Source organism: Propithecus coquereli, unplaced genomic scaffold (genome assembly GCF_000956105.1).
Source record: "Propithecus coquereli isolate 6110/MARCELLA unplaced genomic scaffold, Pcoq_1.0 Scaffold26, whole genome shotgun sequence".
Lineage (NCBI taxonomy): Eukaryota > Metazoa > Chordata > Mammalia > Primates > Indriidae > Propithecus > Propithecus coquereli.
This window is the reverse complement of record NW_012148174.1, coordinates 8,923,069-8,940,306: the sequence shown is the minus strand read 5'-3', so window position 1 is coordinate 8,940,306 and position 17,238 is coordinate 8,923,069. Positions and strand designations below refer to the sequence as shown.

The 17,238-nt window shown below is 34.7% G+C and overlaps 1 protein-coding gene across 1 annotated transcript in view; it reads right to left on the bottom strand.

Moving 5' to 3' along the window:
* The window catches only part of GRID2 (glutamate receptor, ionotropic, delta 2), a 1,246,697-nt gene that overhangs the window by 474,082 nt on the left and 755,377 nt on the right, over window positions 1–17,238 (bottom strand). The window contains exons 6-7 of the mRNA XM_012647158.1: window positions 11,246–11,419; window positions 3,560–3,721 (exon numbers count right to left, since the gene is read on the bottom strand). Coding sequence (XP_012502612.1) covers window positions 3,560–3,721; window positions 11,246–11,419 — 336 coding nt within the window. The remainder of the gene's footprint in view (window positions 1–3,559; window positions 3,722–11,245; window positions 11,420–17,238) is intronic.

Here is a 17,238-nt window from a genome sequence, read left to right as displayed (position 1 = left end):
CATTTTCAGCTGAAAATCTTTCTCTGCCAATATAGTCAATACATTTAATTCTCAAGTACTTGTGTTGATAATATCCTAAATTCTCATTAAGGTGATTCTTTTACAAAGAGGAAATGGTACTGCTATGGTTTTTGAAAGTCCCCTCCAAAACTCATGTTGAAATTTAACCGCCATGATAATGGTATGAAGAGGTGGGACCGTTAAGAGGTGCTTATGTCATGAGGGCTCTGCCCCCATGAATGCATTCATGCCATTATCACAGAAGTGGCCTTGCTATCATTAGAGTTTTTCCCCCTTTTTCTTTCTCTCTTGTGTGTTTTCTTTCCATGTGATGTCCTTGTGCCCCGGGATGACCCTCACCAGGTGCTGGCACAATGCTGGTAGACTTCCCAGCCTCCAGAACCATGTGCCAAATAAACTTCTGTTCTTTATAAATTACCCAGTCTGTGGTATTCTAGCAGGAGAAAATGAACTAAGAGACAAAATCAATAGCTAGTAATGAGGCTGTTGGTGTAACAACTACCTTAAAATGTGGAGTGGTTTTGAAACTGAGTAATGGGTAGAGGCTAGAAGAATTTGGAGGAGTAGGTTGCATAAAGACTGTAGGATGTGAATGGAGCATTAGGGGCAATTCTGGAGAGGGCTCAGAACGGAAGAGCTACAGAGAAAGTCTGGAACTTCTTAGAGTTTACTTAATTGATTTTGAATAGAACATTGATAGAAATATGGACAGTAAAGGTCATTCTGATGAGATCTCAGACAGAAATGAGAAATCAGGTATTAAAAATTAAAGTAAAGGCCATCCTTGTTATAAAGTAGCAAAGACCTTGGCTGAATTGTGTCCATGTCGTAGGACTTTAATGAATGCAGACCTTAAGGGCAATGAGCTAGGATATCTGGCTGAATACATTTCAAGCAGCAGAGCATTCAGGCTGCTGTGTGGCTACTTTTAAACACATACAGTAAAATATGTAAGAAAAGAAATGATTTAAAAATAGAATTTATAATTTAAAGAGAAACAGATGGAAAGATTTGAAAAATTTGCAGCCTCGCTATGGAAGGAGTGAAAAAGCATGTTCAGGAGAGAAATAGCAAGGGTGCCGCCAAGGAACTGTTTGCGAAAGGATTCATATGAGTAGAAGGGAGCCATGTGCTATTTGTCAAGACAGTGGAAGAAAGATCCCGAAGGCATTTCAAAATCTTTGAGACTGCCCCTGCCATCTCAGGCTCGGAGCTCTAGGAGGGCAGAATGGTTTCAGGGCGTAGGTCTAGGGTGCTCTCCATGGGCTCACTGTCCAAGGCCACCTCAGGACTCTGCTTGTAGCATTTCAGTGTAGCATTCCTCAGCTTTCCCAGGCTGCTCAAGTGGGCCCAGGTGTGGCTTGGGATACCACTTCAGAGGGTGCAAGCAGTAAGCCTTGGCAGCATCCACGTGGTGCTAACTCTGCAGTACACAGAATGAAAGAACTATGGGGGTATGGCTCCCTCCACTTAGATTTCAAAGGATATTATGATATGTCAGGGAGCCCAGGAAGACACTTGTTTCCAGGGTGAAGCCACTATAGAGACCCCCTACTAGGACAATGCTAAGAAGAAATGTGGGATCACAGAGTTTCCACTAGGGCAGTGCGTACCAGATTCATGGAAATAAGGCCACCTCAAGACCACAGAACTGTAGGACCATCAGCATGTAACTGCAGCCTGTGAAAACTGCATAGGCTGAGTCCAGCAAAACCTTGGAGGAGGGGCTGCCTGAGGGCTTAGAGGCTCAGTCCCTGCTCTAATGTACCCAGGAACCAGGGCATGAGGTCAAAGGATATAATTCTCTAAGACTTAATGTTATTTTTTTCTGTTGGGTTTTGATCTTACTTGGGACCAGTTATCCTTCTTTTCTTGCCTGTATTTTTCTTTTGGAATAGGAATGTCTGTTCTGTGCCTGTCCCAACACTATAGTTTGGAAGTAGATAACCTGTTTTTATTTCAGAAGCTCATAGCTAGAAACAATTTGCATCATGATGAATTGTGCTTTAGGTCTCACTCATATCTGATTTAGTTGAGACTCTAGAATTTGGACGTTTGAGTAGATGCTGATGCAAGTTCAAACTTTTTGGACTACCTAGAAGAAATGAATTTATTTTATATGTGAGAGGGACATCAGTATTTTTGGGGTAGAAGGGGTGGAATGCTATAATTTTAACATCCCTTCCAAAATTCATGTTGAAATTTAATTGCCTTTCTAATGGTATTAAGAGATGGGACCTTTAAGAGTTGATTGGGCCATGAGAGCTCCACCCCCATGAATGGATTAATGCCCTTAAGATGGCAGTGGATTAGTTATAAAGGAATTTCAACCCCCTTTTTTCTCTCTTGGCTTGCTTGCCATGTGATATCCTTCTGCCATGGGATGACCTTCGCCAGATGCTGGCACCACAGTCTTGGACTTCCCAGCCCCCAGAACCATGAGCCAAAACACTTCTGCTCTTTATAAATTTCCCAATCTGTGGTATTCTGTTAGAGCAGCAGAAAAGGGACTAAGACAAGTGCCCAGAGAAAGATTCAAGCTATTCTCCACTTGAAATGTATCTTTCTACAACTTCCTGGGTTTTTTTTTAATATCTAATTCACTGCTAATATCAAATTTTTAGGTTTTTTCTCTGACTTTTCTAAATGCATTCACATTTCATTTGACTAGCTATTTTTCTTTGTGTTTTGGGAGTTAAAGGCAAACATATGCAGAAAGGAAAGGGACAGGTAAAAGAAAAAAAAATGTAAACTTCCAAATGCCTGTCTCCTTTATGTAAAGGGTACAGGAGATTTGTTTATTTTGTTAATCATTCCATTTTAAATCCAAGAAGCTGTGCAAGACAAACGAAAAGTGTCAGAAAGGATGACATGACAAAGAGGCTAATAAACTGCAGAATTCTTATACCACTGAGAGGAGCTAAACAACATAAACTGCCTTCTGGGAATGGAACAGGTAGCTAAGCCAAAAAGATCACAGCGAGGCTAAGGAACATATTGGCAGTGAAGAAGAATAATGCAATCAAGTATCTAACATAGTTCAAAATGCTGCAACATATTAGCTATTTGTGAATAATATCTTTATGGAAAGATAAATTAAGGGTCATCACATCCAACGTTTTCCTATGTATCATCTAAATGGAAAAAAATGCTAAGTTTACTGTTAATTTTTCTAGTTGATGGTGTGGTTTTTAAAAAAATAGTTTTTGTACTTTGTGATAGGAACCCAAATAATTTGAGTATCTCTAATGCTAATGACATAGCCAAGGCAATTTAAAATATCTCAACCACCAATTTTTTACTTGCATAAAATTCCCTTACAATTAAATAAAGGTCCCCCTTTTTTATATATGTTTGTGACCCTCTGACGTTTTTCTTTTTTAATATTTTATTTTTCCACTGCACTGTTTTGTGCTTTATATTGGCAGCAATAGTAGTGAAGAAAAGAATTCTTCTAAAAGATATCTCATCAAACAATGATTTATTGTATCCTTTTCACATGAAAATTAAGAAGAGTAAAATGCTTATCAGAGGTTACCTTCTTGATGGTCTCCAACATGGAACGCCCTCCCTGCCAAGGCTTCGAGTTCTTTCTGATACATGACAAACTTGCCATGCTGTGCCACTTTCGGTCCTCCAGCTTCTTATGAAAAGCATTAGCAAGCAGAAGCACTGTGTCATATATGTAAAGGTTTGAAATCTGAAAAGACATTAGACAGTGATCATTAAAATCATTGATGCCAGCCATCAAGAATAAGGAGAAAATCATCGGCTCCATTGCTTCTGTTCATGTCATAGATGCCTGGTTTACTGAGTTATTTATTAAGCAGAAAGTTTCTTTTGTCATTTCCTGAACAATTTTGCCACTGAGGATGAAGTCTTGTCTGATTGTATGCCTCAATTGCCTTTTCAGTTTATTTAGGTATGAAAGAGAAGATAAAAAAAGAAAAGTTTCGACAGAGATAAGGGTGTTAGTGTCAGACCTCAGAATATCATTGGCCTTTCTTTCTTTCTGAGGAGGTAAGGAACTAAGAATTCAAGATTGGAAGGGCAAACTGAATAATATCATTTCTGACTATGTCAAGTTCTTGCATTCTAGTTATTCAGATGGAGAAATATCAACTCCATCTTATATATGAGTGTTACAGGTGCATAAAAAAGAAGCAGCCATGTGTGTACATTTGTGTCTATGGGGATTCTATAATGAAAAAATGAAACAACAGAACCATTCATAAATATTATATACAGTGATCAAGGATCCATACAAAGTTATATAGGCATACACATGCATTGCAATTCATGGATGTGGCAAATATCATAAATTATTAATTCTCTGTGAATGTATGCTCACATTAACACTTTCTTCTTCTAAGGTAGCCATATTATTATCTTCTTTCTACTTAGATGGAAAAATGAATTATAGACTTTTTTTGCTAAGATCTATTGCACTCTTACAGTTAAGTCTTGCCAGAGCTACTATCCATGCTGTCAACTAATTACCAAAGGTGCTTATTTTTCAAAGAAATTAAAAATTATTCAGAAAACAACACCGAAAGGCATCCTAGGTCAATAAAAATTGTTAAATGTTATATTATTACCTCTTAGAAGGAAAAACCCAATATAAAATAAAGAATTAGAAATCAATGTAGCAATTAATTCCATCCTAAAGTGTTGAGATTTTCTCAGGTTTTTAGAAATGTGTTATTGCAGTTTTTCCTACTAAACAAAGGGAAGAGTATGTGGATTGTCCTTTGGTTATAATTAATCATGTGGGAAATTTTAAAAATAGTCTGCCCACATCAGAGGATGGTACTAAGCTTCAAGTATTGGTCTAATTAGAGTTTGATGCTATGCACAGCTGTTAATAAGAGCTTCCTAACAGTGCCTTGTGAGTTTTCTTTCACGTATCATGTAAATCTTTAATCCTTTGGGTTTGTTAAGCATCATTTTATATGTATAATACTCATGGAAGTTAGGTCTTTTTTGGAAGAAACTTTGCACACTCATTATTATGTGAAATATAAGTTTGTTCTTTACAAGGAATTATTAGGGCTGGCTATTTTCACCCCACCACACCCTTACCCCATCCTGCCAAATAATTACTACACAGACTAGAAAAGAATAGCTTAAACCTGCTATTGTGAATAAAGCGTGAGACTGGAAGTTAAAAGTAGCCCATGAATCAAAATTCAAGTTGGAATTGGATTGTGATGACCCAACAGGAAAATATAGAAGAAACATGATGGATGAAAGGGCTGTACCCAACAATCCAGGGAACATGTTTTAATAGACTTCTCAAAATGATATGCAATTATCTGGCCTTTTCTAACCTCTCCTGGCTCCACTGTCTCAAACTTGCTTCCTCTTATCTTTCTAGCTTTATTTTGCTTTTCCCTCCTACTGATTGCTTTAAGTGTGTATTAGAGACTGGCAGGGTAGCTTCCTTTGATAGCTCTTTACCTTTCTCCAACTAGGTAACATTTTTCAATATTTAGTGCAAAGGTTATGTGCTAGGAGAATCCTACCCTGACTACTTCTCATCTTCTCTCCCCATCCTGGGCTACATTGAACAGTCCTCTTTTACCTCCTAGGACCTCAGTGCTTACCTTATTGAAACATGTTATAATGCTAAGATTTTTTTTAATCTGCCTTTCATACTAGAATATGAATTCCTTCTGGACAGGGACTTATATTATACATCTTTTTCCCTCTTGTGCTTTATTTTCCTTTGACTTAGCATAAGGCCTAGCACATATTTGTTTTTTGATAAACAGGCATTGAATAAAAGAAGACAAAGAATGGGAAGAAAGGAAAATAGAAAGTTAAGTTTAAAGCCACGTGTGTTGGATAGAAGTCAAGACATGAGGAATCTGGCAAACTTGGTTCTATCCAAATCTGACACTTCTGTGACACTTTATTTTATTTATTTATTTTTTGCATACCTTGAGGCATGCACTTTGAGCATCTATGCTGGTCTTAAAGGTGAATTCTCTGTACCCCCTGTGTGATAGGTGTTTTCGCAGCCTCTCCTCATCTGTCCACATTCCAAACTGCAGGATCAAGAAGTGGTGGTGACATCGTCTGAGCTTTACATTACCCCTTCTAACCTCTTCTAGTCTCTGTTACGTCTTTCTCAGGCAAGTACTCATTTTCCTTTGCAGTTCATGGTCTTTCCTGGGCTACACTTTATTGCTCCCTCCTGCCATCACTGACTGACCCGTTGGTCATTCCTTATTAGTGAGTTCTTTGACTCCTGCCGCACTGTGATCCCAAACTATCTCTCGGCATTTAAAAAGGTCACTCCAATTTCTACACAGACGATTTTCACGTCTGCTTTAGCCACAACCATCACAAATGATTATTCACTGGAAACAAACATACATCTCTAAAATCTTAAACTCCAGTATCCCACACCTGACCAATCATTTCTCTCCACCTTGCAGTCACTACACTTATTCTTTGACCTCACTGACCCTCCAGCACCTATTTTCTCTATGCAACAGCCGTCCAGTGTTTGATACCATCTATTGCTTTCCCTGCAGCATTCCCTTTCTTTCAGTTGTTCACCGTCTGGTGTGGTTTGTAGGCTACTCATCATCTTAGTTCTCTTCCTCTATCTTTCTCTTGTTTTTCCATGTTTCTGTTAAAAAATTTAGTAGCCAGAATTGACACATTATTGCAGATGTGATATGACTAGGAGAGAGTAGTATAAAGTCATTTTATCTCTTGATCATAGCAAAATTCTTCTGACATAGAGAACAAGATTTTGTTAAAATGGTTTAGAGCAAATATGAGTTGTGCTCTGCTCATACTGAATTTGCCTTCAACTTAACAGCTTTGAACAGCTGATAAACCAGGAATCTTCAATCTAGACTTCACATAATTGATTTTAAACCTATACTTTATCTCTGTAAAATTTCAACTTTTAGGCTTATTATTCAGTCAATATTAACAACTTGGATCTTGATTATGTAACGTAACATAAGCCTCCTCTATTAGTTTTGTGTCATTTAGAAATTTGATAGTCATATTTTATGCATTTTCATTCATGTACTGATAATCATTTTGAAAATAATGGGTCCAAGGACAGAATCTTGTGGATGATTAAGATTACTTGCATTTCAAGAGTAGAATATTTATCAGTGCAGTTTGAATATTCTTCTGGTTCCACACTTTTCAAACTGAGGATAAAAGAACCCCTGGTAGTCGGTTGTAGGTATCAGGAAGTACTCAAAGCCACAAAATATATTTAAGACCTATTCTAAGGATATCGATATTACTTGAAAATTTGAGTGGTACATTTAGCTACCAAGTTTGTTTAAAGTTTTGGAGAAAAACAAATAGCTTAATTGGCAAATTATTTGAAATACCACTTTTAATTTTATAATAACATATATGTTATAACTTTTAAAAGTAATAATGAGATAAAATATTTTGAGCTTTTTTTTTCCCTATCTGAGGCCAGAGTATTTACTATCTTTTTTTTTTTTTTTTTTTTTGAGACAGAGTCTCACTCTGTCCCACTGGGTAGAATATCCTGGTGTCAGCCTAGCTCACAGCAACCTCAAACTCCTGGGCTTAAGTGATCCTCTTGCCTTAGCCTCCTAAGTAACTGGGACTATAGGCGAGCACCATCATGCCCAGCTAATTTTTTCGATTTATAGTAGAGACAGGGTCTAGCTCTTGCTCAGGCTGGTCTTGAACTCCTGACCTCAAGCAACCCTCCTGCCTCAGCCTCCCAGAATGCTAGGATTACAGGCGTGAGCCACCATGCCCAGCACAGAGTGTTTGCCCTTAGGAGCCCTTTGGTGAACATGTTTGAGTGGCATCATTCTATCTAGACTTTTCAATATGTTTCCTAAGGATTTCATAAGAAAATTTGTTAAACACCATATAAAAATCAACATACAATATATAGCTTTATGACATTCTCCCAATTTAAAAAACCTGTAAATAAGGGCCTAGTTTGTCAATATTTGTTCTTAAGGAAGCTCCATTGGGTTATTTGAAATACCTCAAAACATTTATTTAATAATATAGTCTGTAGTTTATCTAAATATTAACGTTTAATATATTAAACTATGATTGTCAGAATCTTTTCTTCTTCCTTTCGAAAACTGGTACAATATACCAATCTCTGGTACTGTGGTTTTTCTCCCTAAGTATTTCTCTAGTATTTCTAAACTATAATATTGTGATCAGATCTGCTGGTCGATTGGCTGTTCTGAGCAATTATTTGTTAGGCCTAATTCAAAGCATTTAGGCAGACTCTTACCATCTCCAAATCCCTGTTCCTTTTAAACCAGTGGTTTACTTTCTTTTAATGACTTTTATTCTAACCTTTCCAATTCGAAGACAATTCCCATTAGATGGAGAAAGCAGAAGCAAATGGATTTGAATGTTTCTGTTTTCTCTCCATGAGCAGCCAAGCTAACATTAGTGTCCCCATGCAGTAAAGGAATCACTTCCTTCTTGTTTCATACATAGCTAAAAACTCTGCTTTCTAATTAAAAGGTATTCTTTAATATTTATTTTGAAACTTCAGATAATCCTGAATTTTAGTTTTTCTGGCACTAATTTAAAGATTTGTGAAACTTTTTTCTGTTTTTTTTTTCCTAAATTTTACTTCATTTTCTGTGTACTGTGTACATTAAACTAGGTAACAGCCCAGCGATTTCGACACAGGCTCATGTACCCTCTTTACCTTCCCTCATATCGACTGATGTGATTTTATGTTAGGTTTCTATTTTGAAAGTTGACTTGAGTCATATTTGTATACTTGTTTGTTTTCTGAAATTACTTTAATTGCACCCTTCTGAATTCTAAGGTATAAGCCCGTCTGTGGTCATATTTACTTGCATTGTTTTATAGACTTCACAGTGAGAGAATTACTTCTCCTAGGGAACCTCCTATTCCTAAATTATCAGTCAGCAGTATCCTGTTGATCAGAATTTAATCCAAAGTAGTATTTTATTTTGTTCCTTTCTCTAACTTCAGCATGAAAAAAAATTTTCACCAACGAGAGGCTGTATGTCAACAGTTCTGCTTTTAGTGGAACATTTTAAATTCAAGAGCCCTGCTTTGCGATTCTTAATTATATAAATCATCACATATAGAAGTTTCTGTCAGTTTTCATTTTACATATTAAATAGTCAAATTCTATCACACATAAGAGGAAAGTTAACAAATTCTCAAAGAAAAGCTTATTGTCCTGTTTTCTTCCATCTGGGGCTTTGGGGAGAATAAAATGAAGGTGTGGGTTCAGAAGGTGGTGCTTCTGCACAGCCTAATCTAGCAGTTAAATTTGGAAATACAGGGAGAAATAAAATATTTGTTCCCTGATATCTAGGACCTCATTAATTGAAATGGAAATATTATGTTGTTAGTCAAATGTGCTCTAAAATACTTCGTTTTCCCTAACTGACATAGTAAATAATTTTTTTTAAGTTCCTACTTCTTTTCCTGCTACTTCTTTTGACAGAAACTGCCTTTAATATTTCACAATTTTCTAAATCAGAATTCTTTCGTGTTTCTCTTTATTTAAAATTCTATCATTTTTACATCAATTATACTCATGACCAGTTAATATGCAAAGATGAGCCATTATAAGCGTATCAATAAGGGTGGCACTAAAATTTAAACAGGTCTTGTTAAGCCTTCAGAGAGGCTTACTCTAACCATTACTTTCCCCTTAACTACGTTCAAACCTACCAACATTCACAAAGGTGCAAAGCACTGTGGTGGGCATGATGGAGAAAATGATAGAGGAGTACATTATGGAATTTTATGATGCCAGATTCCTGGAAGGTACCTATTTGTAAAGGAGCTTAAAATCCAGTACGGAACAGAAAGTTGCAGGGCAAGGATCCTAGAGCCAGGCTGCTCATTACCATGATATGAGAATGGGGAAAATGATTGGATAAATGGCAACTCATCTAAAAATATTGAAAGGTGACTAAGGATAGGGAGGATGTGGGTTATTTTTCAAAAGAAGGAGTAGTCTTTCAAAATCATCTTATTTATCTAGTATTATTGGAGATGAACTAGTTTTCCTAGGGTTACATCTCTAAACTGTTAAAACCGAATGTCTCTAAGTACTAAAATGTTTTCCATGGTAAACACTTCAAAGAATAGATTTCTAAGTGCATCATGTTTTTCTGACTTCTAAAATTGGCATGACATTAACTTTGCTGATATCTCAGAGTTATTATTTAAATATTAACTTATATGCTAATGTTATATTACAGTGATACCTTTAGAAACTGCTTAATAACACAGATTTGTTTTTACAAGGAAAGTCCTACAATGGTAGGATATATGAGGTAGTGTATCCGATTCCTTTTTTCCTGTCTCTTGCCTTGCTAGGGAGCGCTGCCTATGGCTCCCTGCTGTTGTCAGTGTGCCCGCTTTTCGTAACACACCCTTCAAATTGACTTATTGAGATCTCCAGTGTAAAGAAAAAAAAGTCTGATAAGATTTTCCTTCAGAAAAAAGAAATAGGCTTCAAGTGAGTATTTAAAGGGAATTCTTATGAGTAAGCTACAGGGATTTGGTGTTCTCTGTTTTGCTGTTCAGAGATTTAATTTATTTACTTTCAAATTCTTTGTTGTATTCTGGATGGTGAAGTTTTCAGCTATATCCTATTAGTGTGGGATATTACTATATAACATTATAGCACTTTTTTGCATTTTTTTAAAATTTTTCTTTTTTGTCAGCATATTACGTGGGTACAAATGTTTAGGTTACGTATATTGCCTTTGCCCCACCTGAGTCAGAGCTTCAAGCGTCTCTAAGTAGTTTTTTGTTGAAGTTATTAAAACTGGAGACTGATATTTTTTATTAAAAAAATAAAATAAACATCCATGTCTTTTTTGTGCCAGAAAAGCCAAGCAAATTTATTAGCTTAATAATTTGAGGTTTGGCATTAGGAGTATCAATTACGAATTCTCCCATGGGAAATGCTATAGACCTACTTGTTTAGAAGGAAATAACTCTTTCTTATTATATTTTTGTTAAACAAGCAGATATTTTTCTATAATGAAATCAAAAGGAATAAAGACATGAATTCTTAGCACTTTCTCCCCATGAGATTTAATAATTTTTGGAGAGAATTGTTCAGAAATGATAATACATATAATTCTGAATCCAATGCAACTCAAAAAGCTCTTTTTGTAATCGCCCAACAAAGCACCCTGGACGAAATATACTAGCATTTAGAATATACCTCCATGTTCTGAGCAAATGGATCCTTTGGATCACACAGTGTTGAAGATATTCGATGGTTGCCACGGAAACATCGCTGACTTATATTCTGGGGGACTGGAAATGTCTGCCGAATGATCGTTAACCTTCCAATTGACCTTCTTACAAGTTCTTGTACGTCCACATCGTTTATTTCCTATAATATAAGAATTGGAAGAATTAGAAATACTCTAATATAGTAACAAAAACACAAAACCATTTATGAGTTGTTACCTGGACATGTTAGGGATTCTGTTACTGGAATACATTGGCTTAATGTTTAGCCCATATCTGAATAAAAACAACACATTTTCTTTAAAATGATCAATTCATTTGTAGTTCCTGACTGTGCTTTAAATCAGTGGTCCCCAAAGTTGTTGGTACCAGGGACGGGTTTCATGGAAGACAATTTTTCCATGGACCACGGGTGGAGGGGATGGTTTCAGGATGATTCAAGCACAGTCCATTGATTGTGCACTTTATTTCTATTATTATTACATTGCAATATGTGATGAAATAATTATACAACTCACCATAACGCAGAATCTAATACCACCACTGATCTGACAGGAGGTAGAGCTCAGACAGTGATGCGAGCTATGGGGAGCGGCTATAAACACACATGAAACTTCCCTGCTGCTCACCTCCTGCTGTGTGGCCTGGTTCCTAAAGGGTTGGGGCCCACAGCTTTAAATGTTTATTAATAAGTTTATAAGCTATTATGGTGAACACTTTAGAAAAATATAGGTGTAATCAAAACATTAAAAAAGTCACAAAAGATGTTGCTACTATACTTTATTATTCATTAATGAATTTCAAGTATCTATTACCGAGTACCTAGGAAAACAGTTGCAATGTGAGTGTAATATATATTTTTCTTAGCAATGAAAAATAAGGCTTTTAAATGATGAAAATAAAAAGAGCAAGAGGCAATATTATTTTTTAGGACTTTCCATAATTATTTATTATAACTATTAGTGTTAACTCACATGTTTTTCTTGGTAAAAAATAGATTAAACGAAGTACTAGCTGTTAGACGAATATAGTATATAATTGTGGTCTTGACAATTGTGGTCTACATAAAGATGAAAAATTCTGTTGTTTAATATATTCTGAATCAGGATGAGTGAAGGAAGAAACGTAATGTTCTTTACATAAATGAGTTTAGTTTTGCATACGATTATTTGCCAAACTCAAAGAAGTATAATTTCTATTTCCTTCTTCCGCCACCTCCTAACTCCAGACTTAGATTTAGTCATGGTGTAGAAGTAATAAGAATGAAATAATATTTTTATAACATACATCTGTTCTGAATGGAATTAGAATAAAAGTAACCAAAATAATTTCAGTTTTGAGGTCATCTTTACTAAAGCCGTTTGTGCTTAATGGTGTCCTTTTAAATCAATGAGGCCTGTGCGATTAACATGCTATCGGTTTGAATAGATTCTTAAAGCAACAGAAACAAAACATTTGGTGCAAGATAAATTTTGGGCAGCAGTGAGCATATCTTAGTTTTGATCCAAGGAATTACTACAGAAAAATGAAAGAGAAAAAGGTAATTCACAGATATAAATTTTCTTTCTTTCTTACTGGACTAATTGCATATTATTCTTCTTTGTAGTGTATGTTAGATTTACAAATTATCCTCTTTTCTTTTTGATCTTTATGAAATAGAGACTTTCTGAAAATGAAATAATATCTGCTATCAGCTGGATCCAGTGTAATATCCTAGATTTCTGGGTGATTAATCAATTCTTAATGTACCATAAAAAATGGTTTTTCTCCATTTACAATGCAGTCTTTTTCCTTTAGTCTGTGTCATTTCACTGGTCACCAAAAACTCTGTCTGGCAAAGACAGGTCGCTTTTTAATTCTCTGTCATCTACTTGCAAAGAATTAAACAGTGTCCTATCAACTCCATTTTAAGGTCTAACTTTAACCTGACACCTTTTAAAGTTAATTAATATTAATATTGCTAATCAACGTCTTCCCATATTTTAAAAATTTTATACTGTGCAGACAGGAATTTTGATTTAAAAGGCAATGGAAAATTTTACCAGTTTTCACATAATATTAACTAAATTTTATTATATGTGTGGTCCCTTTTTCTTCAACAATACTAAAATTTATCAACATTTTATCAAACATCACCATCTCTATCTTCACCAACCATGATGAACTACAAATCAGCACAGTGGAATAAAAATTTACATTTAATGATTGCCTACTATATGTTAGGCAAAATACTAACTACTTTAGCTATTACCTCATTTTCTGCTAATAGACAATACTCTGAATCAGATACAGTTTATTCTCATTTTATCAATAAAGAACCAGGGAGATTCCAAGCTCTTTATTCAAAATATTCTATTCATAGGATGAATATATGAATGTTATCAAAAGAAATGCTCTCTGAAGGAATTATATAAGAAGTCCATATTTCCTTACAAGAATTCCTTAGATTAGTACTTATGAATGATAGAAATTAAAACTAGAAGGATACATTATTTCAGCATATAATTTCCTGATGATTCTACAAGGAATGATAAAGTAATCTATCATGAGAAAGGCCATTGAGAGGATGATTTTCAAACCCACAAAAAGCGATAGTTAATTTTCAGAAGTTCCAAAGGTTGACATTCTCAGGTACCTACGCGACTAAAGTGTATCTGAAGAAATGTCAATGTGAATTGAGTATAATTTGCCTATTATTGTTTTGGGAAGAGAAAGGAAAGTTATTTTCTGGGAGAAAAGAATGTGCCATTCTGAATGAAATTGACTGTCTCAAAAAAATCACTTATAATTTCAGTTTTGACACTTGATCTCAAAAACAGTTTGATAGCAATATGAAAACTTGATTATGCAGCTATTTTATATTTGTAGAACTTTACTCCTACATTTCAAAAGGTGCATGTCAAGAGTGGCAGATGCAATGCTATGTAAACACTGAAGTTTTCACTTGATCTATGAAGAGATCCTTTTAAATGGAAGAAAATTAATAAGTAAGCTTCTGTATTAAAATGTGAAACTGTTATACAATCTATCAGGATCTGCATTTTCTAATGCTATGAATTTTTAAAGTGATGTCAGATTTTTAAAATTACTTATGTGAAGAACTAGCTTACAAAACAAGCTCTCATTCTCCTGAGTCCCCAGTACTACCAAATATGCTAATGTCTATAAAGAAATACAGAATTCCAGAGCTTTAAAAGAACTTAAAGAACCTGAATTACAAAATTATTTGTCCTTCTAATATTCTTTATTTGATTGAGTATACTTATAAAAGTAGAATTGATACTGTAACAAAAAACAGGTAAATATATTTTAGTGTACCTGAATTTTCTTTTTAGAAGAAAAAAGAAAAAACCTCTTTAGAAGCAAAGCATAAAGTCTGTTTCTTCCAAAATAATTTACCTGGATAATTCAAAATTATTAAGAAGCTAGTCAATCTGTTCAATAAAATATTCTTATTCCCTTTGCTTCAATAATCCCGAACTATGTAAGATCCAAGGAAGAAAAAGAAAAGTTACAATATCTGCTGGGTATACAACCCTATCTAGAAACAGCCACTTTTTAGAACAAATCATTGCTGAATCCTTGTAGTATATCAGCTTTAGGTTTAAATTAATAAAATTTGGGGGAAGAAAAGACTCTCAAAATCCATTAGATAAGATGCCAATTTAGACTAAAAAAAAATTCAAAGAAATAGTTTCCTATTTCCCCTTTATTCTATCATTTTACCCTCTTTTCCCATTTTTTTTTTTTTTTACCTCTTAGCATCTAACAAAGTTCCTGGCTCATAGTACGTATTCAATAAATGTTGATAAATAAAAAATCTAATGAATAACTGAATGGTAAGATTTTACCAAACCATCTTCTAAAGATTGATACTTGAAATTTTAATTTTATACACTGGAATGCTTTAAAAGTGTTAAACAATTCTGAATAAAGCAGAGTTTAGTAATGAGATTAATCAGTCTACTATGTGGTATAGATGAAAAGATTATGTTTTTTTTTCTAATTTGTTTTTATTCTTCATGCTTTAGCAAAGATGACCTTTGATACATCTATAAAGTTTAACATTAATGTGAGGCAGTTATGCCAACGTCATGTTGAAAAATGGAACAAAACCATCTGTAGGCTATATACCAACAGGAAGAGAAACAGAATGGTAACTTTCTGCTTGACAGGTTAGTAGTGAGCAGTTCAATTCATCACTAAATTAGAAAAAAATTAAAAAACATCCATTATACATAGAGGCTTTATTAATCTCAAAAAAACAACAATAAAAACCTCCAAACCAACAACTTCCTCCTTAAGTGCAATACTCAGTAATGATTAACAGAATGACGTCTTAGAGTATTTAAATAAAAAGAGAATAAAATCCCCTCAGGACACCAAAGGTCCGATTGTGTATTATCTGAGAATGGAAGGGTGCATAAAGCATTAGGCTTCTTGCCGCTCTAAACAGAGTACATCCTCCTATCTAACTTTTGTAAAACTTAAATAAAGTGCTAGGCCATCTGCTTCAGGGCCCTGAAGGGACGACAATACTTATATGGAAAGGCTATTCTGAGCTGGATCCACTGATTGCAGGGAGAAGATAAATACCATTACCAAGTACTAACATATGATTGATTGCACCATATGAGCTAGCACAGCCTCTCATTATTATAGTACACTTAACACAAATCAAAAAAATACATTGTTTGCAAGTTTCTGTATCAATTTGTATCATGATGCACTATGCCAACTTTGATTTATAGTCCCTCTCTAAAAAACTATTGGCGCAATAAGATTAAATAAATGTTTGCAACCCATTTTAAAATTAGCAACAAAATAATAGCTATACAGACCAAACTAGACAGATTTCATGTTTTCCATTTTCAGTCAAAATGGGCATTTGTATGTTGTTGGGTTTTTTGCTGTTGTTGTTACATTGAGAGTTTATTAGCTCCCTAGCAAATTTGAGAAATCCATGTTGCTTCTTTTATATAAACTAAGATAAATTATGATGTACCCATTATAAATTTGTATAGACAAGCATGTAAATGAAAAGTGTGTAAGAAAAGAATGAGAATCAAGTTTCCTGAGGTATATTTCAGAAAGAATAAGGTGACTAAATGGAATTATGCAAAAGCAAGAGTGGTGACCTTGGATATACTGGCTGATGGTGGACTTTTTTTAAGAGGTAAAAAAAAAAAAAATGCTCATTCTCTGAGTTTTAACCTAGTTCAGATAAAAGTAATAACCAATGTAAATGGTATGGGTTGTGGACACTAATTTTCAGAGGCTAGGTAGTATTGTCCTGTCCCAAAGAAATCACACCTTTGCTCAAGGACTAAAGAGATAAGGGTTTCAGTCATGTGAGGGTGAAGTGATAGGACAATTTATAGTAGAAAACGCAAGTCTGAAAAATGAGAAATTTACTGAGGTCTTCTATATCATCTTCTATACTTCTAACGTTTATTGAACTATTTACCAGTTAGATTGCTTTCTGTATATAGATGTTTCATCTTGCAAAATAGTGGCCCAAATTATGGAGAATCCATTTAAAGATAATATTTTCCCTCCTAATATTTTATGAAATGAAATTTAACCCTAGGTTTAACAAAATGAGTCAAAATACTTATGAAAGATACAATAAATACACATTTTTATTATTCTTTCCATGCTATTTGTCACTAATGAAATACAAGCTAGTCTTTCAGGCTACACCTATATAATATGAAGGAGCAATTTCTTCTGAAGAGCATTTTGACTTTTAAACAGTGGATAAATGGCCATGGTGTTCTGGGTAGCTCTACTTGGGTTCATACTTTTAAGATTCAGGTATAGCTGGAGAAGCTAAATTGGATATGGAAAAAAATTTTAATTCAGGGGTTCCTTCTGAAATCTTATCCAAAAGCAGAAGGGAATGGCTATTTCTATTTAATGATTGTAAGTGTTAATTTGTTTTGATTAATCTATGTGTCT